Source organism: Atheta coriaria, unplaced genomic scaffold, assembly GCF_025399875.1.
Source record: "Atheta coriaria isolate IRGN ID8LTWV9N9 unplaced genomic scaffold, Caltech_Dcor_3.1 hic_scaffold_4_pilon, whole genome shotgun sequence".
In the NCBI taxonomy this organism is placed as follows: Eukaryota; Metazoa; Arthropoda; class Insecta; order Coleoptera; family Staphylinidae; genus Dalotia; species Dalotia coriaria.
This window is the reverse complement of record NW_027045446.1, coordinates 10,261,850-10,289,680: the sequence shown is the minus strand read 5'-3', so window position 1 is coordinate 10,289,680 and position 27,831 is coordinate 10,261,850. Positions and strand designations below refer to the sequence as shown.

The 27,831-nt window shown below is 37.1% G+C and overlaps 1 protein-coding gene across 1 annotated transcript in view; it reads left to right on the top strand.

Moving 5' to 3' along the window:
• LOC135790700 (putative tyramine receptor 2) overlaps positions 1-16,357 on the top strand; it is a 50,263-nt gene extending 33,906 nt beyond the window's left edge. Inside the window, 3 exon segments of the mRNA XM_065300972.1 lie at positions 11,134-11,314; positions 13,183-14,090; positions 14,092-16,357. Coding sequence (XP_065157044.1) covers positions 13,240-14,090; positions 14,092-14,677 — 1,437 coding nt within the window. The 5' untranslated portion in view covers positions 11,134-11,314; positions 13,183-13,239 and the 3' untranslated portion in view covers positions 14,678-16,357.
• The last annotated feature ends 11,474 nt before the right edge of the window (positions 16,358-27,831 follow it).

The window sequence follows — 27,831 nt, the reverse complement described above, 5'->3', positions numbered from 1 at the left end:
AACTTGTACTTATACTTATACTCGTTCGCTTCAAGTGCACTTTTTTACATTCCGTCATTCTGCAGCGCACATTTCGCGCATTCCACTCCATTGCTACTTACAACACGAATAATATCCGCGCGCGTTCTAGCACTCCATAAAAATATTAGACGCTGTTTCGAACGTGCCAAATTGAGACGTATTTCCATTCGAGAGAGTTTTATTGTTCTTCAAAATGAGTTTGTTTTTATGATACTGAAATCTCCAAATATGCTTGGCATTTGGTATTCGTCGTGGAACGGCAAATATTCGAGATATTAATTAAACAGACTCGAGTATATATATTTTTATAACATCAACATTTAATTTCAACAAAATAAGAATTATTTTCGCATTTGTATATGAAGATAATGAGTATATTAAGTATCAAGAAGTTAAATATGAGTTTTGTCACGAGAATAATTAAAAGAGAACATAGCTAAGCTCCACGCGTGACTAAAGCCAGTGACTAAAGTAATTTAGTCACGTCCTAGGCCGTCCGTGAAAAAAAATGCCACTTTTCGTGTCTCGAAACCGTGGAAAAAGCACCACCCCATGACTAAAACCAATGACTAAAGCACTTTAGTCACATCCTTGGTCGTCTGTGTTCAAATTACCACTTTTTATGTCTCAAAACCATAAAAAACTGAGTTTTTTAAATGAAAAAGTAGAAAAAACATATTTTTAGTTGTTGTTTATATGAAAAACATTGTAATATTGACGCAAAACTTTTGAATAGAAACGGAACTCGCACATAAAATGGAAGTATAATAATCTGTGTACACACATCTAAATTACACTCCTCCGGAATAAATTCAATCAGCCGGGAGTATAATAAAATTGAGTGGAATTGATTGTTTACGCGAAGTAAATACACCGTAAATTGAATCTTCATACAGCCGCCATATTCATAGACCACATGCAGTATATGAAGTCAAGTGCACGAAAGCAAAGGCAGCGATAAAAAGTTTCTCACCGAGGACAAACAACAACGCCCTTGCGCTTTAACCATGAACTTAGTCGCGCGTAGTGTAATATGAAGAATAATCGTTGCACAGGGAAGCTCGTCCATTGTCGCGCCGTGAACTATAAAACAACTAGGAACAATAATTATTATACCAGCGCGCCGACCAGCGTACGGCCTTGATTCCTTATCGATTTATAATCATCTTTGACGACACATTTACGTGCTTTATAAATATTTGTGATTGTGGCGTGGAATAACAATGTGCTTTTTGTTTCTTTTGCCCGAGAACAAAATTGCGTTGTTTTTAATTGAATAATCAATGTAATTGTAATCGTGCTCCGGGGTAATTTAGGCATATAATTGCATAATAGAAGATTAATTGGAAAAAATGTCATCAACGATTGGACTCACGATATTACCTATCAGCGCGTAATTAAAAGCAAACATATCTGATCAAATGTTGGTGATTAACGATGATCTCAATGTATGAAGCTCTCGGCCACTATCAACATTCGGACGAATATGACACAGACACTCAAAGCCGTATTTTGCAAAAACAAGGAGGCAATTTGACAGGAATTTACCTTTCTCAAAATAATAAATGAAACACAAACATCAGAAAGACCACATCATTATCACTTTACTGTTTCTTCTACAAGTCCAATTATTGTGACAGAAAGCACACATTCCTTTGGTATTTTATATGTTTTGTTGTTATATGGAATAAGGCAATGCAGTTCCATTTATTTTGTTTTCCTCTCATGAAAATGTAAAATCGACGGATGAAGGACACGAAAAAACATGCGAGCGCGCGATAAAATGCCTTCCGACAAAAAATTGAGAAGGATGCAAAGGCGTCAAAATGTCAGTTATGTATCACGCCCCAAACAAAAATCAACCATACTCTTCGTATCATCATCAATCACCCCAATAAGACAGTTAAGCTTCAAGAGAGCACTTCTTGCATCGCATGAATAATACGTTTTTGTTCAAAATATTCACGCGTTTCTAACATGCATAAAGAATTTATACGCTTCACTGATCACAAATTGTTGTTGTATCGAAAGGTTATCGAGATTCATTTTTGCATGATGATTGTCCCGGAATGCGCTTGTTTCCAAAAGCGGAAATATAATGGCTAAGATTTTCTGTTCCGCCCAATCGAGCGTTTCAGCCGAACACGCTGTCGATACAATTTCGTTTAACTTTATTTTGCATGAAGACGAGATTCTCGAATACAAAAATACATCCGCTGGCGCATGTTGGCGATGACATCGAGTTGCGGAGGAAAACGCGATGAACTTTCGAAGAGTGGAGGTTCCGCATGTTTGCGTTGCATTTTGGTACATTGATTTGGAGATGACGGAGACGATATTAAAATTTTATGAGGTGTCACTGCGAATATACTCAAAAATATATCATACAGAGCATTTTAAATTTTTTTTAAAATTTGTTTTGCATGAAATGCAAAGAATTTTTATTTATGTGAACAAAACATGATATTGCAAGCACGCAGTCAAGCAGAAAATATATAACAATATCGATGTTTGGTTTAAAATACTACGTCGCGGAAACAAACTATGTATACGTGCATAAAATGCCAACGGAAAGAAGAGTTGAGGCCAGCAGCGCGAGAAATGCATGCAAACATTATTCTCGGCGTGGTGTTTTCTATGCTTACACCACTTTTATGCAGCCCGGGCGCAGATAGCGAAAAGATTTGTTTAATTTAAACGTCAAAATGCGCCACGCGAATTAAACGGTTTGCGCTTTAATTACTAGCAACGCATTCGGCCCATCAATCATCGCGAATTCAATTTCTGGCCCTCGTTTCCGCCAACGTTTGTCATAACCGTTCCGTTTGACTGCATGAAAGGAGCGAAATAGTGCAAAAAGGCGAATTCAATTTCGCGCCGCACTATTGATTCGCCAATGCGACAGAAACATAGGTATTCCTGTTTGATTTGCAGTTTTTTATGTGCAGAACAAGGAATACTTTAAAACTGCATGGCATGTCAATCAGATATGTATTTTCAATCACTTTTGTGCTGGAATCTCAATCCGATTTGCATTTCGGGGGACACCAATCAACGGAAACCATATATAATCTATACAAACCTGTCAAATTCTTTTATAACTCAACCTTTAATCAAATTATAAACTTTTTTTTTTAATTTTTTCTTAGAAATTTAGAATTCTAACTGAATAATTCATTTAAAAATATCTTTATCATTTATTTATAATCTAAAATTAGCTGGGAGTAAATTAACACAATAAACATCCAAAAAACAACCAAATCTGGTCTCTGGATCAAGAAAATCAGGTCGGAAATCATTAAAAATACATTTGCCGACCTTTTAAAATCGCATCATAATTCACCCACTTAAATAATTACATTTTACATAAATTTAAAACAAAAAACAAGCAAAAATAACCAAATCATTTGTCAAAAATCCAAAATACTCAAAAGATAAATCGCTAAGCAATATAACATCAACGAATTATGAATTTTGCGAGGAGTGAGGCTGAGAGTCTCCAAATGCAAACGTGGCAAATATTGTTGGAACAGTTGACTGTTCAAATTAAGTTAAATTGTCCGTTTTGAAATACTCGCTTTCGCTTCCAATTTTCACCCACCCGACTATTATACATGCCAAAGCGGAAACACGCCAAAGACGACATCGAATATATTACCAGAATGAAACTCAACTCCAAATTAAAAGTTAATTAATACGCCGACTCGTAGTAACGCACAGAGAGATGTGTGAAAAGGGAAACAAGAGAGCCTTCAACTCCAAGTTTCCAAAACTTTGTTGAAATCTTTGCTGTCAGCCTACGAAAATTAACAGAATCACGTATTATATTTGTTTACTGTGTTTTCATAGAAATTATTAACTAATAAACAAACATGTGGCAATAAAACTTCATTATTTTATAAAAATTTAGTTTTAAAGCGTTAATTAATAGAATTCGAGGTTTATCTATCGGTTTTTAATCAAAGTAGGTCGAAAACTTAACGCTGTATGTTGAGGAACAACAAATATTAACAATGAACTTTAATTAAATTAATTTGCGCCGCACAGCTTTGCGCGAGCTGTCATAAATCGTTTTTCAATTGAATATGCCCACAGAGAGAGGATTCAAACTGCGAATGAGCGCGCACACCGATTGTCGATTCCACATTTTCGATTTTCCCATTACGTATCCATCCGCGGCCGCGAGACAAGGACACGAGAGTCTATTATATGTGATTTATATCGAATGTCGACGGGTGGAAGAGAGACACGCAGCTCTGCTGCCAGAAGAATCTTATCTCGTGTCGAACAGCACCAAATTGGAGGGCGCGCGTTGTAATAATAATAATGGTGGAGATGTCATAGTGTGTGGGCGGCGGCCGAGTGCAATCGCCGTGGGACGGATGAAAATTCGTGTCGCCGGCCGTCGGAAATGCACTGCGCGAACAATGAGCACCAAAACGGCGCACAAAAAGCACAGGCTTCGACGCGTTTGCTTTGTGCATACAGTAATCGTATACGCGGCTACAAACGTTTGCGATTATATCGTTCAGGGACGGGAAGTGCCAAAACAAAACATGCTGCGTTGACCAATTTTGTAAATCCGATGAGTGTTTTACGGTTTCATAAATATGCAGATGTACCCTTCGCGCACACATCCATCGCGCTTTACACCCACAAGTATTTCATTATACCCATTTATAATTCACATATTTCACATCCACGGATTTGTGATTTATGTGTCCAAAATCCGCGTTAAAATCGGCACAGAAAAAAACAAACAAAAATTTTCACTCTTTTAGAGGAAAAATGTTAATTTTTCGACCTTTAAAATTAAAATAAAAAACTATCAAGATAACAGGTGTACCTATGTGAAATTTTAGCAGAGTGCAAATCTATAAAAGCTCTTTCCTCTCTAAAAGCCGAAATCGTATTAACTGAGAAGCCAGCAGTCAACATTTTTAGCCTAGAAACGCAACGCATTTTTATCCCGTTTATGAATATTCATACGCGTCCATTAAATTTTAATTTGCCATGCCGCGCGCACATATGAGCAATATAAATCAAGATAAACTTGAGCAAACACACTCGGCGAATTGAAGTGCCGGACTGATATGGAGGTCCTGCTCGGCTTACTAGTGCTCGTAAAATTGTTCAAATATGAAGATAACATGGATACCAGTAATATATATTCGCATGGAGGTCAAGTCTAGAGAATTTTTTCACTGGTGAAATGTTTTTCAGTGGCATTTTCTTCGTTTATTACTATATTTCAAACCGTATAATCAACACAAATGATGACATTGGTAGATATAGAAGACATGTTTTCGTTGTATCGATTTATAAGCGTTTAGTGTCAATAAAATTCATGTTATTAACAATTTTATGTTTTTTTTGTTAGAATTATATTTATTTGTCTTTATTGATTTTATTTAAGAATGCAAAACTGCATTGCTGTGCCTTTTCTGCTTAGAAATCTTTTTGTTTTATCTTCCTGTTCGTCAAGTTAACGAAATTTCAATTGGCATGATTTGAACCTTGCATTGAAGGAGACTATTACATTTGGCAACACCTTTTGTTCTCTTTACATGCAAACACGAGCAAATCCATGCGAAATAAATCAAATGCGTTGTCAGCCCCATGTCGGAAAAAGCAACCAAAAAAGACTCCACGAAAGACGTTGGAAGTTGGAATGAATACATAATCGACTTTGAATATCTACCCCGAATCGTTTCGTACGAAAATTACGTTATTTCGTACACAAAATAAGTGTAGGATGGCCTAAATAATTAAGCTCTGGTTAATAAAATATTCTATTGTATTATATTTTATGCAAAACATGAAAAAACAAGACGACTTTAATATCCACATTATTTGCAAATATTTTTTCAAGCCGTCGTCTTTCATTATAAAACGTGTTTTTGTAACGTAATGAACCCATTAAGAGCAAAGGCGTTACACGGACAGAGAACAAATTTAAACGAAATATATCCATATAGATTGTTCGTATATCATTCCATTTTCTATTCGTCGTTTGTGGGGTTGTTCGACCGTGAGATCAAACAATTCAAAAAGATTGCTTGGAGCCTCGAAGCAGAACAAAAGAATCGGTGACAATTTTTTTATTATCGTTTCAATGAATACTTAATGAACTACTACGGCTTCGTCTGCAGTGTAGCTTTCTTACAACGTCACTCAATATAACTGCGAAATTTCTACAACTCTGTTGATGAAATTTCAATATTTTGTTATTTTTTGTTCTTCAATATAACCACATCTCTCTAAAACGTGACAAAAGCAGTGGAGAGGCTTTTGAACCTCGTGTTTATTGTAATAAATCTGTATTTGTTATTTTTGCAAAATAATTTACACCGTTTAATGAAATTAAAGTATCAATATTTTATTCGATAATGTAACTGCATTGGCGGGCGATAAATAATTTATAATGTTGAGTAATTTGTATATTTAACGCGCTAGTTAAATTATTTATATGTTCGCATATTTAAAGCTTTTAATATTACGTGTAACAGTTTTATAGCTGGGCGTAATGTGTTCAACCACATGATTTTATCTCGCATGCAAAATGTGCTCGACGTAATTTTTTTGTTTGCTTGATTTATTGTTTTAAAAATTTTATCCGCGCTTACAATCGCCACAGTGACACTAATGTATTTTCTAAATACCAAACTCATATGATTTTGTTAATAATGCAGGTGATTATTTGCAAAAAATGATATTTAATGAAATTATTGCGGTTATTTTAGGGTTATGGGCGTATTTCGAATTGCGTGACATAAATATTTAAAACACATTTCTATCATGTGCACAACTGCACGTTGTATATTTATGACGACATAATGCACGCCAGTGAAACTCGCAAATCCGATAAATTTGTTAATCCGCAGAATGCAAATATACACGTTCATATAGATTCATACTGCTAGGACTAGGATAATATTATCCTGACATATGAAACTTGTAAGTCACCCGTAATGGATTCGAAGGATAAGCAACAATTCGTCGGTGCAAACATGACTACCATTCATTTTCCTACCCAAGTATACGATAACTCGTATGGTCTTATCGTTTCAGGTTGCCTACATAATGTGCAATGTAGGTAAATGATGATTGTATGATATGAAAATGATGTCGTTTAGTAAACCCGCAATTTTGTGCTCAAAATTTTTTGTTGATTTTTTGTTAAATATTTACACAATATACTTTATACTCTAAATTATGACTTGTAGTGCGCTGCGGACATGTTGTATATGAAAGGTATTACTTTGGAAAAGCTTGCACTAGTCCTGGCCCACTATAAACGTAAATTATTGCTTGTGAAAACTGTTTATGCTGCAATATACCAAGTTGCGCTTCGGATTCCAAATGCAACCTGTTCAATGTCCCGGTGAGGAATTGTTCGTCGCAAAGCTTCTTAACAATTGTTTACATTTTATTGTATCGCATTAAATATATCATTGCTCCATGAAAATGAACGCACACGTTGAGTCTGTGTTTTAATACGTGTGGGTTTATGCCTGTTCACTTTTGAGACTATTATCACATGCACTTTATCTCTTTTTTCTACACGGAATATTGTGTATCTTTGCACGCAGTAATTTATGATGCGTAATATATAAAACAAGCAGAGCGGCCGTTTTTTGTTCAATTTACTGCTGTTTATATTACGCTGATAAGGAGAGTATCAAAGTGTGTGTACGAAATTGGTAGAAAATAAAAAAGCGAATTATCAGACCTGAAAATTATGCTTGCAGCGACTAATTTTCGCAAATTACTCAAAAGAATCCGCCGTGATGGAAAATAATGTTGGAAAAACTTCCTAATTTCATATTCTAGTCGCGGTATTTTTTTCGGAAACCCTGGCAAATGGAAAAATACGATCAAAACAACTTGTTTACATCACATTCTTTCGTGACACTTCGTTCGTAACAGATATTTTTCGAAATATGTTTGTCTAAATTCAGAAAAATATTTTTATTTCGAACTTTAAGCGTCATGAACACAAAATTAAATATTATCATCATAAAGAGGAAATTATTGTGTACTTTATGTTGAAGGATATAAAATATTAATGTATGATAATACATGTCTTGAATGTGTGCGTGTTATTTTTAAACTTTCCGTTTTAGATTCCAGCTTACACCTTGTTTTGCATACATTAAGTGTTGTAAAAATATGCCGCATGAATATTCCCGATTGCATGGAAGCGCGCTCGAGACGTAAAATTGCTTTTCAATCGATAACAAATTTTCGTCTATTAAACGTATGACAATGTGCTGTAGGCGTGTGAGCTTCCGGTTCAAGCGCAATATATAAGTGCTTTACCCACAGGTATTTATATGACAAATTTTGCGGCTGCAAGTTTCGCATTCTTCTAAGCTTCCGTTCTTCAAGCAATACCAGCAAGTTGCACCTGCACTTTTCTTTCAAACTTTTCTTGCATGAATTTACTTTGGTACTATTTGCAATAATAAATTTAATTTAATTAAACAAATAAACATTTTATTATCAATTTTACTTTGTGATTAGTCTATTTGCACATGTTGCGGTTTTATGAGTTTCGCCTTATTTTACTTTAATAGGATGAAAAGTTTAGTTTTATGTCGACGGATGCCGGTCCTCTAGTTTCTAGTAAATTACTCTGGTCGGGTTCTGGCTGTGACCACAACAAGTCGCGCCAACCAACCCTCAATCACTATAAACCGATATAGACACATTGGCTGAAATACTTTTTGCACTCTTCGCTGGCTCTACACTCTCCACCATTGTGGTAGCTGTACTTACCACATAGTAGTAGTCCACAGCGGGTTTATCAGGCAACCACACGTACTGCTTACCGAATAATACGCGCGTATGTGTGCGGAGTTCTCTTTTTAGTCTAGGTGCACCATACGATGCAATACGTTAGGATCGCACGATAACGTCGAGATAAAGTCTCATCTTCTCGGCATGCGAAAAGCCGAGCTTCTTATCGAGAGCCCAGCGCATACAACAGGCGTCCGGAGAGCCGAGGCAATTCCACTTGGCTTTAATGGTCATGCTGTTTCATAAAATATCAACTCAATTTTCTATTTACATCGAAAAGGTTTTCAATACCGTGGGGCGCACATGTGCACCGCTTGTGCAGTATGCAACCAACACGAAAAGCTCGCTCTCTTTCCGCCCGCACCTAGCCGCCCCACTGCTTGAAACTCAACGAGCGCATTCCTTTTTATCGACATTTTTATCACCCCGGCTAAGCTGGATGCCAAACCGCTGTTCCACTAGTCAAGTAGAAGGACTAGCCCAATGCACACCACCGCATAACGCAGCGCTCGACAGACTCACTCAATGACTTTTTGTTGGTGCATTCTTGGCTTTCAGGCTTTAGTCCACTTTAGCCCTGCCCTTTTTTTTAATATTACGCCGCAGTGTGCGGTGTCGTCGTCGGATGCTTTCTTTCCATAGTCATATCTATACCATTCTTCAATGTGGGGGTGAGTTTTAATTTATTGCATTGAGCGCACCCGACTAACCGTGACCAAACAAAACCCCTTTTTTGTTGCCTGTCGCTGCGCGCTAGTACTTTTTGAGTGTGCAAGCGCAACATAAAAACCAATGTAATGCCTTATTAAGCGCATTGCAAACCACCCATTTATGAAATGCTGCATTTCCATTTACAGTTTTCTTCTACACAGGCGTCTTTTTTTTTTGTGAACACCACCTGTGTTCTACTGAGTGTTTAAGCTCACGGATAAAGTTTTAATTCACTTCGCCTCTTCTCAATAATTGCATGTTGGTTGGATGTATTATAATGCAATAAAGATGACGTGGTCATGTTGCGTTGCGAAATTTACCCGCCCGGTCTGTAAGTGCACTGCAAACTAAAAACACGGCGCGCCCGTGCGGTCCCCTGGGAGCAAAAACGAGATGGACGGGCGGTGCACTCCACGCCGTTTAATTTAATTTCCAAATTCTGTCATAACACATTTAAATAAAGTTAAGTCCCGCTTTAATATGCATTAAAGCGGGTTATGCGCGGAATATAATTTGAATATAATTAATATTAAGGATGCAGGAAAGAAAAATAGAAAGAAATGTATTAAGTATTAAATAATATCTTCAAGAAAGATGAGATGGAGAAAATTGTTATGTTGAGAGAAGGGGAATGAGAAAGGGGAGAGAAAAAAGAGAGTTTTGTGGTGGAAAATGATGAAGAGAAGCAGAAAAGGGGAATAAATTGAGAGGAGAGCAACAGGAAGAAGTTTTCCTTCAGGGGAAACAGAAAGAAGAGAAATAGATTAAATGTGCAGATAAAATACCATTCTAACGATCTGATAATAAGCATCTTACCACCCACTACCGCAAATCAAAAAACAAATTTGCCTAAAAATAACATTTTCCCATTTTTCACATTTTTCTTCGATTTTTAACCATTTGCAATGAAAATTACCTCGTCAAATCATAATTATGAGCAGTCCTTGACAGAAAAGCCTGCGAATGAGTTAATATAATTGGACGCTGCGTTTTTTTCGCATTTTAATTAAACGTATTAAACAATAATCGCACTCTTAATAATATTAATTGAAATTCACTGCCGCAAATTACCCCTTTACATGTACAATATCCGCGCTGCGCGCGTGTGTGAATATAAAATCCTCATTAGTATTAATCCGCCGCTCAGAATGCATAACCTTCACCAAAGTGTAATTCGCGCAATGTTTTTAATAACATTATGTGTGCAATCCTCGTAATGGCGTGCATTTCGTGCGGGCGGATTTTATTTTTCATTTCTCCCGACCTGGCTTTCGAATTTATGAAACGGTTGATTACAGCGTGTGTGCGCGCTGTTTCCACGTGCTGCAATTTTAAAACAATGTTCAATTGTGTCCTGCTGTCCTTACGCTGGTTTTGAGTGTTTTGGTATATTAGTAAATGTCGACGTTGTTTTGTGGTGCCACGCGCTAGGAAAATTTTCGATTAAAGTTGCATGCTTGCGGAACGTTTATATTTTACCGGCTAAGGACCGCCTACTTCCGTTATATGCCACGGCATGCTTACGTCACATTATTACGAAACGATGTTCCTATTATTAAAAAATATTGTAATAATTAATTAAATTTTGTTTGTTTTCAGTTGCAGCGCAAGCAGCATGCCTCGACGTTTGGCCAAGAAATTCCGTCGCGACATCGGCGTAGTTAATCAGTCGGTGTTTCTACATAAACGCAGCTCTACTCCGGAAAATAATGGCTTCAGATGGTGGAATATCTACGGCGATAAGATGGAGCGAGTAAACCGGGATGTAACTAAATAAAAGGTAAACGTTTAATTAAACTGCCGATGGTGGAGATATGCTAAATACGTTGCAGCGCGTTCTTTGATTCTGCTGCTGTGCTGCCCGTTGCAGCGGTATTAATTAAAATTGATCAATTTGCTGCAAAGCTCTCACGTTGCCCGGGATAGCGTTTTGTCCGCTCGACTTGACTGCAATCCTGGCTCGTTACTCTTATTCTTGTTATTCGCATTGGCATCAACTCCTTCCTCTTGTTTACGCCTTCGTAAACGAACAGCGAAACACAGTCGATGGATCGTTGGCTTGTGCCTTGTGCAGTTACGATTTACGTGAGCACTTTGTGAATGCGCCGGGCGTAAGTGGTAAAATCTTTCGATGTAGTGACCTTTGCGCTTATGCAACACACAATACATATAAATGCGCCATGTCGTAAATGTGCTTTAATAATCGCAAACGCTGCAGAATGTCACTAGGCTATTAAACAGCTCAAAATTGTTTTACGACCGTCTAATAAACACGCATTGAGAGGCTGCGCAAACAGATGATTTATTGCGATTATTAATTCAAAACGGTTGCTTAATTTTTTTTCTACTTCGGAGTAAAATTAGTTAAATTACAGCTACAAATCTAATTGCGAGATAATTGCTTTCTAACTTTGTGTAATAGCTCCAGCCGAATATAATATCACAAATAAAACAAAAAACACAAGGTAATGGAGAAAGTTTACACTTTCACAGAATTGTTTAGTTAATACTCTAGTCTTCATTATTGATCAAAATGTAAACGCTTATATTTAACTAACAACTGGGAAAATTTTTACCTTTTTTTACTTTAGACATATGCGAGTCCATTAAAAGTTTCCTGCAACTTTTTAAAATGTATAGCGATATTTAAGATATCATTCAGGAGAATTTGTTTAAAAGTCATGTAATTTCTATTTGTCAGAATCATTAGAACATTTACTTGATTTAACCATATGGGTACACCCCAAACGTCTTATTTCTGTTTGTCGAAAACGTTTGAGCGTTCCAATTTGCGCGTATTTACGTTTCCGAAAGTTTCCCGTCCGCTGTTCATGTCAAACCGTCTGAAAGAGCCGTGTGCCAATCCACACACACACACAAGCGCATCTGAAGTGCCACTCTACCACCTGAGTTTCTCGCGGCAAACTTCACGTTCGAATTTGCTCTTGGCGTCTTCGAGCACAACGTTTCGAAAACTGGCAATCAGTCAACTCTCGCTGCAAAATTTCCAACTCTCACAGTTTGCATTTGTGCACTTCTTGCCAGAATGTCGACAGTTGACGGCGCAACGCACTGCATCTGGAGATGCTGGTGTTAATCGTTACTTCTCTTTGTTTAATTTCGTTCCGCTTGATTTACATTTGCGTTGCGAGTGGTGGTCTGGTGATGTTTATTCGTCGAATCAACTTTCGACGTTGCATCATGTTATAAACTCAGCGATCGCTCACGCAGATGTCTCCAAGTATATTCCACAAGGATCAATGTATCATTTTAGTGATTAATCAGCAAAGAGTAAATCATATCTACTGTTTTCCAAATAAAATATTTACCAAAACATTTATTTTATTAAGTCTGGCGTAATGAGAATATATTCTTTTCATTAAGGTTATTTTATAAAAACAAAACGTGGCTTTTCGTAGTCACCACGTTTTTCCGCTGACATTTCCTTATATTTACGAAGTTGCTTATTTAGTTTTTGTTCTGTGTTTTGTTATGAGCGAGCCAACACAACAGGATAATTGGATTTTGCTTTTTGTCCCATAACGATTTGTTAGTTAACGATGTATCTTTACTTGGTAGCAAATTTTCCATTCAGTTCACTAATTATTTTCCCTGTGCAATAAATGTAAATGTGATTTTTTGTTGCAGTCTGAGGTTACAAGTCACAGTATCGATTAAATCATCTTCATCCAGGCAGCTTTTGAGATGGCCGACCAAAATAGCAGTTGCCCGGAAGAAGAGGTCGCGGTGTACAATATAAGTCTCGGTTTTACGACTGCTGTACCGGAATGGGAAGCGTTACTCACCATCTTCACGCTGACCCTCATCATAATATTCACAGTGGTAGGAAACATCCTCGTCATACTCAGTGTGTTTACGCACAAGCCGCTGCGAATCGTGCAGAACTTTTTCATCGTCTCGCTTGCGGTCGCCGATATGACCGTCGCCATTCTCGTGCTGCCGCTGAACGTCGCCTACTCAATTCTCGGCAAGTGGATATTCGGCATTCACGTGTGCAAAATGTGGGTGACATCCGATGTCATGTGCTGTACGGCGTCCATCCTGAATCTATGCGCGATCGCTTTGGATCGTTTCTGGGCTATTACCGACCCGATCAATTACGCCCAGAAGCGCACGCTAAAGCGCGTCCTGTGGATGATCGGCGGAGTATGGGTACTTTCGCTAATCATCAGCTCACCGCCGCTGATCGGGTGGAACGATTGGCCGCCACCTGAGGAGTTCGAGATCGAAAGCATCTGCCGACTCACCGAACGACGCGGATACGTCGTTTATTCTTCGCTGGGATCATTCTTCATCCCGCTGTTAATTATGACCATCGTCTACGTGGAGATATTCATCGCCACAAGGCGGAGATTGCGCGAACGCGCTCAAGCATCCAAAATCGGTGCGTATATGTCACGCAATCAGACTGCCAGCAACGACAATGGTAAAACCAAAAAATATGAACACGACCGGGAGTCAGTGAGCAGCGAGACGAACCACAACGAAAACCCAGTTGACTCCAATGGAAAATCCAAGGAGAAGAAAAGCAAGAAAACAAAAGAACAAGAAACAAACAGACACCAATAATGACAAAGCTGCCTACTTGAAGCCCATGTTAGTGCATGAAGACTCTTTCACGGACAACGCGGAAGGATCTTCAAGCTCACATAGAAAAAGCTCTGTTCCAGTTGAAGCTGGCAAAGAAAACGACGATACACCCGAAGAACAAACAGAAATCAAACCTACTACTCCATTAAAAGATGCAACTATTGTAGCAACAGTTGCAGAGACGCAAAATCAAAAATCCAAAGCGGTAAAGATTCAAGAACCTCCACCACCAAAAAAGACAGGAATTGTGTATCAGTTCATCGAAGAAAAGCAACGCATCTCTCTATCCAAAGAACGTCGTGCAGCTCGTACGCTGGGAATCATCATGGGTGTATTCGTGGTCTGTTGGCTGCCATTCTTCCTCATGTACGTCATCAAACCGTTTTGTGCATCGTGCTGTCCCTCTAATCGTCTCATAAATTTCATCACGTGGCTAGGCTATATAAACTCTGCGCTCAATCCGATCATCTACACAATCTTTAACTTGGATTTCCGGCGAGCTTTTAAGAAATTACTCGGACTAAAAGCCTAAGCTCGCCCGAACGCCGCATAAAATATGCAATGGCGCAATGCGATCATGGCCGTAGCAGCAATTTAATGCATTTTAAATGAAAATTACAATTCGGGGATGCGCCGGAATCGTTTGATACAATTATCATGCCACCAACGAACAAAAAAAACACAGTTATTATACATCAACCAGGAATTGATTGGATGTAATTCAATAGATAGAATATAATTAGAAGATCCGTCGGCAACACAACCATAATTTCCCGTCTAAATAATTACTAAATAAGTCTTAGATAAATCTACTTAGCTGGTAAGACTGACTTTAATATTTAAAGTAAATTACGAAGCAAACAAAATGATTATTTAGTGAAATTGATTGTGTGCGCAAACATTTGCCGACTTCTGGTTACATGCTATCAATAATTATCGGATATGTATGTATATTGATATTATAATGATAATAATAACGATTGCTATCTAGCGCCTATAATAAAATTTTAGTTCAGTCTATTACTCGCATACCAGATAATATATGAACATCCCCGTCAACAAAACTAGATTATATTTGATCGGACAATATTTGCATCGACCTAAAACATTCAGATCTGATTTAACATGACACTTGTAAATATTAGCGGAGTAATTGAAGTGATGCACGTAATTCACTGCAAATACTTAAATGGTAGATGTACTCATATTCATCGAGTCTTAGAAGGATTTCTTCTCATTTGAGTCTAGACTTTTGATATTTGCGTATTCATATTCAAAAGTGTATCGTTGTACAACTAATAATTAGTAAGAATTGCATAAACTATTGAATGTATCAATGGCAAAGATGATAAAATCGTTAATTTAATAATTATATTAATAATTATAATGAATCAGTATTATGCGATTCTAGTGGAAGCGCAGAGTGAAAAACATCTCAAGACGACACAAAACCAGAAGCAAAAGAAATACATTCCGACGTCTCGCGCGTTTCGTAACACTCGAGCCCATTGTTACGAGACCGCAGACCGATTGTCATTAAATAATGAGTGCTTTAAGGATTAGCATGACGCTTTTTGAATAAGTAATATTTCAGTGCGCGCGACGTGCGATCGAAGTCTGCGATAAAATACCACCAGCTCAGCTGAGGTAAAGAAGTGAAGAGCATTAGGAAAACTCTTCAAATTAATTCGTTATTTGATTTGTGTTAAACTTTGTTTATCGATTGCTCAATGTGAATAAAGTGAATTTATAGAGGGAAATGGCAATAACCGGAGGGCGAATATCAAATAAGTAGTAAAAATAGCATATCACAATTATTTTTGTTAAGAAAAAGAGGTTTTAGCTTAGATAATTAAGTTGAGCGTTCAATACTCAACTCTAAAATTTGTTATGTATGCAAGAATTACCATTACAACCTAAACCTAACGTAAAATTTTAAAAATAAAATAAAAGTTACGCAAAAAAAAGCTCCTAAATCGAATATCAGAAGAAGAGGCATCATTATCAAAAAAGAAATGTAGACCATTGTTACAAAGTATACAATATTGTGTTACAGATAAAAGGATAACGTATAATATGATATATGCAAACAAAAAAGTGAAATTATTGAAAAAATACTGTAAATTATGGTGAACACACACAAACACACCCAAAACTCGAATGTCGGTTGTTATTATGTCTGTAAATAAACTGTTCCTTTTATTTACATTTTGCATGTTTAATTGTTATTGTACTCTCATCCCTATCGCTGTGAATTTTTGCTGTTGTTTCAGTGCCGATGGAATTTCATATTTCATGTTTGGATTGTTGATCAGTCAAAAAATGCTTTAATTAAGGCCTAAAACTCGTGTTTATTTGTTTGATAGAGAATTTTTACTGCTAAAAATTTTATTGGATTGTTGGCAATTTAAGTAAAAATTTAATGTCGCTGACTTTGAAAGTGTAATTTGATTCAATTGCAGTTCTGCGGCGCAGGTAATGCAACGGCAGGTAGGTACAACTATTAAGTATAACACTGGAACCGAATCGCATTTCCATGGCGTGCAATTAAAGCAATTGCGTCATTCGTAAGCTAGAAAATTTCCAAGCGTCCTGTTGGCTGGATAAGTGGATATAACCCCTATTAGCTGCTCAGTGAGCGTAGCTATCCAAATATTTCTGGCAAGTTCGCGTTTGCAAACAGTTCTTGCGGACAGTTCAAAGTTGAGAAATATAATTATCCAACTCATATACCGAGTGTTGCATTAGAAGCTGGGTATTTCTTTAGAATATATTAAAAACAAGAGGTTCGTTAGTTAACGTGCTATAAAATATGCAATTAGAACTAAATAAAGATTAATTTTGAGGTTAAAGAGGATAAGAAACAAACTGTATTACATCATTATCATTAAAGCGTAAAGTAATCTTTTGTGCATTTGCTTGAAAGTCGAAAAGAGAGCAAATCTTGCAGAACTTTTAATTGCTAATTGTTTTAAGACGATATAATTCGGTTGCTAAGCCGTTAGGCAGACACTTAATAGTACATTTATTTTAATTATCATCCACCATCAGGAAAATAAAAATTAATTGGCTTAGAATTGAGTAATGCATAATGCGGTTGATGTACGAGTATTCAAAACAAGTTGGTTATATAAAATGTACGAGTATGCGGCGGGCGCAATAAAAGAAAAGCATATTTATTTAGAGTGCTCCTGCTCACTTTGCTGCATATATGACTAAATACTATTACGATCCACGTGAGTTCATTTTGCGGGAGATGCAAACCATCAGCCGGAAAACGAGGAAAAGTTTTTAAATTAAAAGCATAATTTTAATAAAGTTATGCTCCGGATAGGTAATGCGAACGAAATAAAATAAATTGAGATTTTTGCACTGCTGCTATTGCTGTGTAAGTAGGAGTGTGTACGAGTGCGCGATCCGCGAGAAATGCAACTAAAACAGCGCGCAGCAGTTTCTCCTGCTGTGAACAAGAGCCCTGCGCTCGTTGTCGTTAGCCCTCCAGGTTCACAACCCGAGGAGTTTGCTACTTTCGCCGGGTTACAATTTTTATATTCCGATGCTCATAAAATTGTGCTCCTTGCAAGCATTGCTTTTGTTACAGCGAACTGCTGCAAGAAATAAAACCAACTTTTATTTCATTAGTTTAGTTTCGTCTATTCGTATATTGTACGGCATGCCTGCGATGTAGGACTCGTCACGACACCAGCAACACAAAAGAAAAGACAAATGTTTTCAAGTTGCTGAGTTTAGTCTGGGAAGTGGAGACAACAAGACTTGAACTAAATGAATTAGATATAGACCAACAGAAGTGCATTAAAAGACTCGAGATATATCCCTACTAATATTATAAATGCGAAAGTCCTGATGTTTGTTACACTTTCACGCAAAAACTACTTAACCAATCATCATGAAAATTTGTACACATATTCTTAGTGGTCCCCGAATGGTTATAGGCTACTTTTATTTAATAAAAAAAATATTTTTAAATAAAATAAAGAAATTGCTTAGCCAATAATACCTCTGCATCTGGCTATTTGACTACTTTAACGCCATCTAGCATTCCAGCAATGAAGCTCAAACCTAAGTACTATAGTACCATCACACTGTATTATCACACTGTATTACCGACAGCTACGTCAACATCAAATCCAATTGACTACACTATGGAGACTGTACACTATACTTCCATAGACTATACTTTCAGCCATTTTAAACTTCCCGCCATTCTACTTCATTGTTACTTCTTCTGTGACTACAGACGCGTATGGAAGCAACTTCATTATTTTAGATATTCGCGAGCGAAGCCGCGGGTTAAAGCTAGTATTAAATACAGGATAGGTTAAGTTAGGTTATGTTGCTTCAAAAATCGATTTAAATTTATTCTAAATTCTGTCTACAAAAGAAAAATGCGCGTCTTCTACGCGTCCGCTGCTTGTATGCCATAATAAGCGCATATTAGAGTCGACATGATTTACGTCTGCCTCTTTTGTTATTGCTCTACTTTTTCCCCGCTTGCTCCTGCACAGCCACTAAGTGGCATCCAGCCGCGTGCACCTACGTGCGTCCTTCGTCCTTGCGCGCGCGGCTTGACGTAATTTTACACAGAAATTTACGTCTCATTCGAAGCAAGCGACGAAATGCAGAATGAGATATGCACGCCGACTGCAAGACGCTGCATCCGCGTCAGGTAATATGTTCGTGTTAGATGTGATGTTTTATAACCATCTGGAACACTATGATTTTATGGAATAACTTAATTTTATTCCGGCTGGAAGGCGTAAAATATATTTCTGCTACACTTTTATTAATTGCATGATTTATTCGTTTTAGTTTGTATTTCACGCGCAACCTGCATGATAAATGATGGACCTCATTACAAGGCGTAATTAAGGAGCCACACGGATTGCTTACACTTGAGAACTCTAGACACGCGCAGGGCAAACAAAAAAATGGTGGAGGCGCCGCACCAGTGATTTGCAGGCAAGAAAAGAAAAATAAGCGTAATCAGTCAACGAAACGCAATTTCTCTTCTGCGAAATGCTATTTCGAAATTAATTTATTTGATTAATCATACAATTATCGTTTCATGCATTTATGATGGGCTGCACGCAGAAGAAATGCTCGTAATGTGTATTGATTTTGATTAAAACGGGTATTGAAATTCCACCAGAGCGATTGTATCGTGGGAGCATCACATTACCACCCTGCAAGCATTGCGCATTGAGAACCGACGGGTTTGCTTTTGCGTTATTGTTTACTCGCATGCAACGTGCTGCATATGCGCTTATTATTGTTCGCTTTTCGAAAATCGCATGCGAGCGCAAGCAATTTGGTACGGAAAAGCGAGAAATGTACTTCGTACATGATCATAACGGCGCACAAAGGGATCGTTTTTGACGCGTTGCGTTGCACCCGCCTCGTGTGGAAAATTCGTGTTAACTCACGTTCCAACCAAACCCACATCCTCAAGTGGTGTGCGCGTTTCCCCACTTGCAATCAGAGAAAGCAAACATTTTGTTCTATTTTGACGCCGCCGCCGCCGCTGCCGCATATATCTAATTTGCTTAATTCTGCAGTGAGCAATTACAACAAGTTTGGTGCTGATTTTAGACCAAATTTACCCGCATTACTGATTTAATTGGCTAGAAAATTAAACAACTTGTGAAGTGTTTCAAAGTCACTAAACAGAATTTACAGAAAAAATGAATCAAAGTTATATGTACCATTTGCATGCAGCCTCAGGATGTGAGGTGTTGTGGTTTAAAAGAACTAGAAAGCTTAAAAGCCTTCTTTGCTCCCAACAAGTTCGCCGGAAAACCGAAATTCATAAAAAATGTAGTGGAAGTCTTCTCGTTTACCTGCCGAGTTTTTTCTTTTTCGCGTGTTACGGTAAATGTGCTTCGCTTCCACACTCGCGCGAGTTGTAAACATCATTCACAAAATAGTGGCACGTGGGAATAGACTACTACGCGTAAAAAGCGGCAGACAAAACGCAAAGACATAAAGCGAAAATACCGGAATACGAAAATGGAACAAGTGCTTATATGTCGACATGGAACGGGGAGAGACGTTTGAGGCGAACGAATGCAAAAAAGTTCGGACGAGCTTTCATAAGCTGAAATTGAGCGTGATTGTACCGGCTACAAACGCGCGGAATGCTTTCAAAGTAAAAGCAACAAACTTAAATTTACTTCTTATTTGTTTCAACTTTTTTTTTATAAAGTATGTCGTTGAGAGAGGTAAAAATTTACTTAGAAAAGTAAAATTATATCAATTTTTACATTATACACATTTGAAAACTAAAAAATAAAATGAAATATTTTTCAAAATAGAAATTGCGCAGATGTTTGCACAACGTGACAATTTGAGTATATAAATAACAAAGAAATTGAATATTTTCATCCCTTCAGCTGCATGCGATGATTTCGCAACGTAATAACAAGAAACGTCGGTATCAACATAGCTCGCAGTCATGTTAAAGGAAAATATTAAAACGAGTAAATAATACAAAACAAACCGATTCCTCTTTTAAATATTAATGAAAAAATAATAAAACACACACGAGTGGATTCTTTGTCGGTATCTAACGGAAAGATTCATTACGCAATCGATTTATAAATGTATCGCGAGAAGAGAAAAGTTAGCAAAAGACACCAGTGCACACTGCATGTACGTGCCTGCTCGCTTAAGTTCTGTTTTAAAGTGAAATGTTTCGCCGAAGATAAGCATTATTGAGCACGTTCATGCGGAGGCAACAGCGGCGAACTGAAGTGGACCCAGGGTCCCGGATATTCCCGACGCCCGGACTGCATGCGAATGGCAAAAGGGATGCCGATCGCGTTGCAATATTTATTGGGTAATGAGATCGTTTTTTTCTACAGATTTTCAAATCTTGCAATTTTTTTAACGTAATTTGCAGTAAAAGTTAATTATTTCTGTATTTGTAGTTTACTATGGTACAGATTATACCTTGCTGGTTAATTATAAAGGGCTTTGTGTATTTTGTTTGTTTCAAAAGCACAGTTTTTTGCGGAATTGAATTAAACGATCATTGCATGTTTGTCGCACGGATTTAAATAATCCGACGATGCAAGCGCGTGTAAAAACTGGCGGGCCCTTGTTTGCACATGCAAATTAGCAACAATTCGCCAACATGCAAATGCAAATTGCAAAACGGCAATCGCGAAATTGAAATGCACGCACAAAAAGTATCGTAAAGTATCGTAAGCAGCGTATAACTGCGTGCGATTTATGCATGTGATATTATAGCGCACAACGTGCTTAACACAATTTTATTGTTGCTGTTTTGCTGTGCAAACGGCCGGAACATAATTGTCACTCGCCGCAGCAACATGGCGGCGAACACAATCGACACAATTGGGGCGGGCGGGCGCGGTGGTTTGGTACGCGCTTAGCGCATTAATTCGCTCGAACGCCGCTAATACCGTCGAGGTAAACTAAACACATTGCTGTGAACTTCGGACTTCCGGAACCGGCTTTCATATACGAAATAAGCGGATAATCACGACAAGGTGCGCGCAACTGTAAGCAATCTTAATTGAGTTTTCCCGCATCGAGCACAATCTTTAAGTTAATCGCAAATGACCGCCTCAATTGGATGATGCTTAAGTCACTTGATATCTAGATCCCATTGTCGCTACATTAGTAGAAATACGCAAATAATTGAATACAGCTTATGCACCTCCAAAGTATTAATCCAGCTTGGCCAAACTTTAATGCTTTAATCCGAGTGTATGCTAATGATATACCCTATTATCTATGTGGGGACTATTCATTGACTGATCGCTTCCGTCCCCTAGGCACAGAGAATAGCCACAGTAATATTGACACGAATAGAATTGATTTGAATAATTGGACATTCGTCAAAACTGCTAAAATTCATTCAATCACATTAAATCCACCTTCAATATACAGGTGATTGTTTTATTTGACGTATAATATCAAATTATATTTTAAAATAGTTTTGCATCACCCTGTATATTTATGAACTAGTTTCTGGCCGTATAGTCGTATGTTTCTGATCAAGAGAGATGACGCTCAATTGTACCCCGACACCGTGATACATTTTGAGCGATAAGTAGTGACTGCATTCGACAAATAAACTATTGCCACGTTGCCAAGCTGCCAACATGCAAGACAAGTTGCATAAATTTCATCATTCATTTCTAGTTTAACCTTATTTCTAAAAGGAAATAAATTAAACTTAAATAAAATTAGTATTTATATAAGCACCGTGTGTTAATGTGTTGATTAAATGTTATTCTAGCGTTATCGTTACTTCAACACACGTATACTTTGCACGTAGAAAAACTTTCGCATTACACGTGTTGCGATGTTGCACGTCGACGTTTATTTTTTGCACACTTCAATTTTATCAACTTTATTACAACTAAGTAAACCTCGCACGTTTTATGTGCCGCTGTTTTTTCACGACTGTTGCGGAGAGAAAAAAGCCACTCCACGAAACAACTCCACCACGCAGAAAGTTTTCTTATTTCATCAAAGAAATTAGTTCGCGTTGTGACAAACAGTTGTACATTATTGAATAAGCACATAATAAACTATATTTTGTCAGAAAATATTATTTTATGAGAGAAAGAAAAAAATAAGTAAATATTCATGTACATTAATTTAAATTAAAGCAAATAATGATTACATTAGCGGCGTGGCTGTGTGAGAAAACGATTTCTGGAGCCAGAGTCTCGCGTCTGCATTCTGCGAGATGGAACGATAAGAGATCTGGCTGCACCTGTGCCCACTGGCGCAAATTAGCTCAACCCGCTGGTTTAATTCGCTTGATAAGTGCAATATTGCCAATTAGGAAGTGGGTAATTAATTTTAATATTCATCGCGTAAAGTGGCTATATTTTAAGCCTTAACGGCATTGATTTTATTGGAAATCTTTTACGATACCTGCTATTTTCTGATTAAACAGCGGGAAATAGGTCACATATTCATTAGCTTTAAATTTTTACTGTTGTGCTTTGCTTTCTTACCTCATAGAAATTTTATGAACACGATACTAACGTATACTCAAGATAAACTTACAAGATAAACAAATAAAATTGAATATCTCATAAAATATAAACAATTAAATATTTTTAAACAGGGATATTGATAGTTAATTTAATTATCTATATTATACATAAGGAATGTTTGAAATAAAATAATTATTTTATAGATCATCAATCATATAATGCACCGTGACTATAAATTTCCTGTCAGCCGTTGTTACGATTCATTTGTGCAAATTGCATTGCATCGGGAATATCAAACGTGCAAATCAAACATTAACTTTTTACGAGAATCAATAACACATGAGCGATCCTAACACCCTGCTGTAAATAAAGTAATGCCTGGCACCTTGTGCAGAAACCTAGAACGTAGAATGCCGAACGTGAAAGCTTTCAGTATTAGGTTTGTGTTGCAATTTTAAAAGTTTTCCATGACTCATTCTAATGGACAATCTTTTTGGCATGAAAGGATTTATTGTGCTGTTTGAGATTACTTTATAGTGGTACGTATATTAAATATTAAATTTCCTTTCAGGCGATGACAAGCATACGGAAAACTGTGTTCTTTTCAGCGTAAGTCTTTTTGATAAAACTGCGCAAACGAAACTTGCATCGGAGTGTTCTTTTGGTATTTTTTGCAGAGTTAAAAATATGTTCACCATTCATTCCGCAACCGTATGACACATTTCATTTATCTTCGTGTTTTTTTTTTTATAAAAATATTATGCAATATCGAATATTGCACGTGGTTTAAAATTCTATAAATTTTATATTTTAGTTATTGACACTAAAACGCAATATAAATCTGGAGTATAACCAGCAAACAATAATATTGGCTATGACTCGACCAATAAAAATATAAACGCAGAGTTTACTATTGCTACAAAAGTGTTGAAGTGACTAACATTTGAAGAATTATTAAATATTTAAGCCAGGCATTAAATATATTTGTTTTTATGCCTAAAAATACCAAAAATTAATAACTCGTCATTTTCCAGGGAATTTTTTAATCAAATTTCAAAGTTAAAATTAAAAATTTTTGTTTTAAAATCAAGGTTAAAACTAATTCCATTCAAAAACATTTCATCCCCAGATTACAAAAAATAAAGCCCCCTATTACTCAGGGTTTTAACCGTTGCACCAGCATTGACGCCGATTGAATGAAAGGGTGCACGTTTGTTTAAATGTGATAACATTTATTAATGACAATGCGACACGAGGATAAACGATGAGCGAGTATGGCAACTTGAATAGCCTGTTTTTTTCGCTCTGAATAGACGCGAGTAGATATTTTATACATAATAGTATAGCAAAGCTATTGAAAACGAACACGCGTGAAATAAATTGGTGGCGCTGTTATTTTCAATTTTGTGTCAAGACAATTTTTCCATTCTATTTGTGGTGAGTGCAATAAATTCCTATCGTGTATAATTGACACATACAAATCGATTCTTTCAAATGCAAACTCAACTTTCAGGCTATGAATTACAGATTTGGTAAATTTCGGACCACTTCAACATAAAAATAACATGGAATTATTTTCTGCAAACAAATTGGCAATTAGATTCCTCTCAAAATAATCCTCCCTAACGAGAATAACAATATAATAAATTGGATCTTAAAGAAACGTATACAATTCATCGTTGAATGTGTAAACATATCTATTCGGAGCACAATTAAAAAAAGCATTTGTATTTAAATTGAATGCAAGTCGGAATTAATTTTCTCAGCGTAAGCAAAATATCAAAAGGAGCATTATATCGAAAATTGATTTATCCGCGAACACGTAGGAATTAATAATGCGGTCTTCAAGGGTCGAAAAGGGATTTCGACGAATCAGCGAAAATCAACGCGCTGTATAAACGTACACCACCCTTGGCATATCAGCGAGCTTTGTAATTTAAAAAAATAATAATTAAAGCTTCCCCTTCGGGCAATTTCCATTAATTAAAAACTTGTTCCATTGTCCGCGACTTTTCAGAATAAGTAGCTTGATAATAATGTTTAGGTAGATGTAACAATCAAACAGGAATAACAGAAATGTTCAACTGCACAATGTCTGTGTGTGTGTGGAAATGAATGAGGTGAATTATAAAGTTGATACGATTTGTCCACACAAACACAAACAGTGATTTTTCATTGTGGCGAACTTTTATACGCCAGACGCACGCATTAATCTTTCCCGGGTCGCTCGCTCATTATCCTCATCTCAACACGCGCGACAGTCAAAATGGAATCATTTAGCTAACCATACATCCCTCATACGCGCTTCATACTTCGCCCATTTTTCCATCGCGCCGCGCCCCCGCATGTATTTGCAATTGAAACGTTTTTAACGCTTTGGGCTTTTTCGAGCATCGGTGGAAAGTGTGTGGGTGGGACCGACAGGCAACTCCCACACATTCATACACACACGCGCATTTATAACCAGCTGGAGCGCATGATTTAGACGTGGGCACTTCGTCTGCACGGCACTCGATGGCGCGGCGACTCAACGATTGTGGCCGGCGAGTTCTCGAAAATAAATTGAAACTCATTAGGATTATTTGTTTGAAAACTCACGCGCGTCCGATTTACCAAGGTTCTTCGAACAGTCTAACATTCAATCCGGGAAATTTACGTTCTGTGTAAATCACGCGCGTTGGTTTCTATTTCAACAACTTTAAAATTCAATAAAAAAAAACTAAATAAATGCTATTATTTCGTTTCTGCTCTTAATTTCTTTACTCTGCTTATATAAAATTTGTATAATAATTCTCTAGCTAAAGTATCGCATTATTATAATCTTGAACTTTGAAAGTTTTCAATATTTTGCGCCCAGGGATGCTTTTCGGGAATTATCCGCAATGGTGGAACGCATACGAAATTGAAAACTACAGCCGCGCGCATCAATATAACTATGGTAGAATATTCGATTAAAGGGCAATTTGTTATTATCTTGGCGCTATCGGCAGCGCACTCCCGGTATTCCGCATCATTTATTATTCATGAATTCGTGAGAGTTTGATGCGCCGCGCCCGCGCAAGTATTGGGATGCACTTGTGTCTCACACACACTGGAGTTTGTTTTAGAGTACTTTAGTCTCTAAGCTAAACTACATGCATAATAAAGTTGAAAATCATTAATCCGCTCGCAAATTTCCTACCAACAACATTTATCTGTTGATATCATATTGTAACAGGTTTTATACACATTTTATACAAATATAAAACAAAAGAATATTAAATATGCATTCAAAATTGCCCCAAAGCAAAAAAAGAGATAAAAATGAAATTATTCCGCGAAATTCAACGTCAACTGAATGGTGCTTGAAATAACTCCCCAACGGATTGAATAGAGAGTTCAATTTTCAAAATACGTCTACATTATGCTCGCACTTGGCGAAAATATATACGAATCGTAAATATTACTGCAAATGTCATCATCTCTCCTGGTTATTGAATATGGAAAAATTCAATATGTATAATAAAGTTGCTAGTTTTTACATTTTTGCGCAATTGGTTGAAACAAAAATCATTTCACAATTTTAGTTTTAAGGTGTTCCTCATTAGACGCATAGCGAAATATTTGTGTAATTAGCCAAGAAAGTACCTAAAGGTATGACTTAGATTAAATGCTCAGCGAAAACCGAACATGAGTAACCCGTTGACCTCAAAACCGAATAAACCGCATTAAAAGTAAAAGTACTACATGGTTTCGATGATGAGCAGCGTCTAGCCGAGAAACACCTCGATTCTGGGTCATTTCTTAATATATCATTTTTGATGTTTTGATGGCACCGTATTTCATTAGACATGTGCGTTGTTAACAACACGTCCGAAGATGAATGGCTTTTTTATTATAACAAATATCTGAAGCGTATTTTTCATGCCAAAGGAGTGCAAACGAGCTGAGGTGATACGTTCCAAGTGTGTGCAGATGTATTAACGTGACCGTGTTCGATTTAATGGCAATTATTTCATCTTGCAAACGCGGGCGACGGGCGAAAGATGTTGCGATGATGCGAAACGTTTTTATTTCATGATTTATGTAATAGCCGTGTCGTATTATGGCGCAAAATTAATTTCCTTTCGTCGATTTTGAACAAATTGAAATGAGAATATGAATTAAGGAAAAAAAAACACACACTCGACCAGCGAGACGAAGACTTATTACGCAATTAAATTGAATAAAGAAGCAGATAATAAGTAATTAGTGCTTCGTTCACAGTAGCGCATCAATGAATATACGAGTACGAGCACGCAACGCTTAAGACACTTTCTAAGCGGCAAATGAAAGTCACGCGCACATAAATCTATTAAAATAATTACAATATTAATAACTTATTATAGTTTCAACAACTTATCGAATTAATAACGCGCCAAACGCAATTAGGTTGTGTTTTAAATTTGTGTGTTGTGGCTCGACGCAATCCTAACGAAGTCAATGCCATGAAACATGCAGAAAGCGAAATGTAATTCAGTTTTAATACTCTCCATGGCACTCGTTTCTTTTTAATATTGCATAAAGACGGAATGCGCACGAAGCGATATGGCACCGGCATTGGTCGCGCTATTTGGACCGAAAGAGCATATTACCCAGGTACAGCCAGCGAGAAAAGAGCAAAATTCCTCCTCGGCGAAACATAAAATCGCTTTTATTGCAATACGCC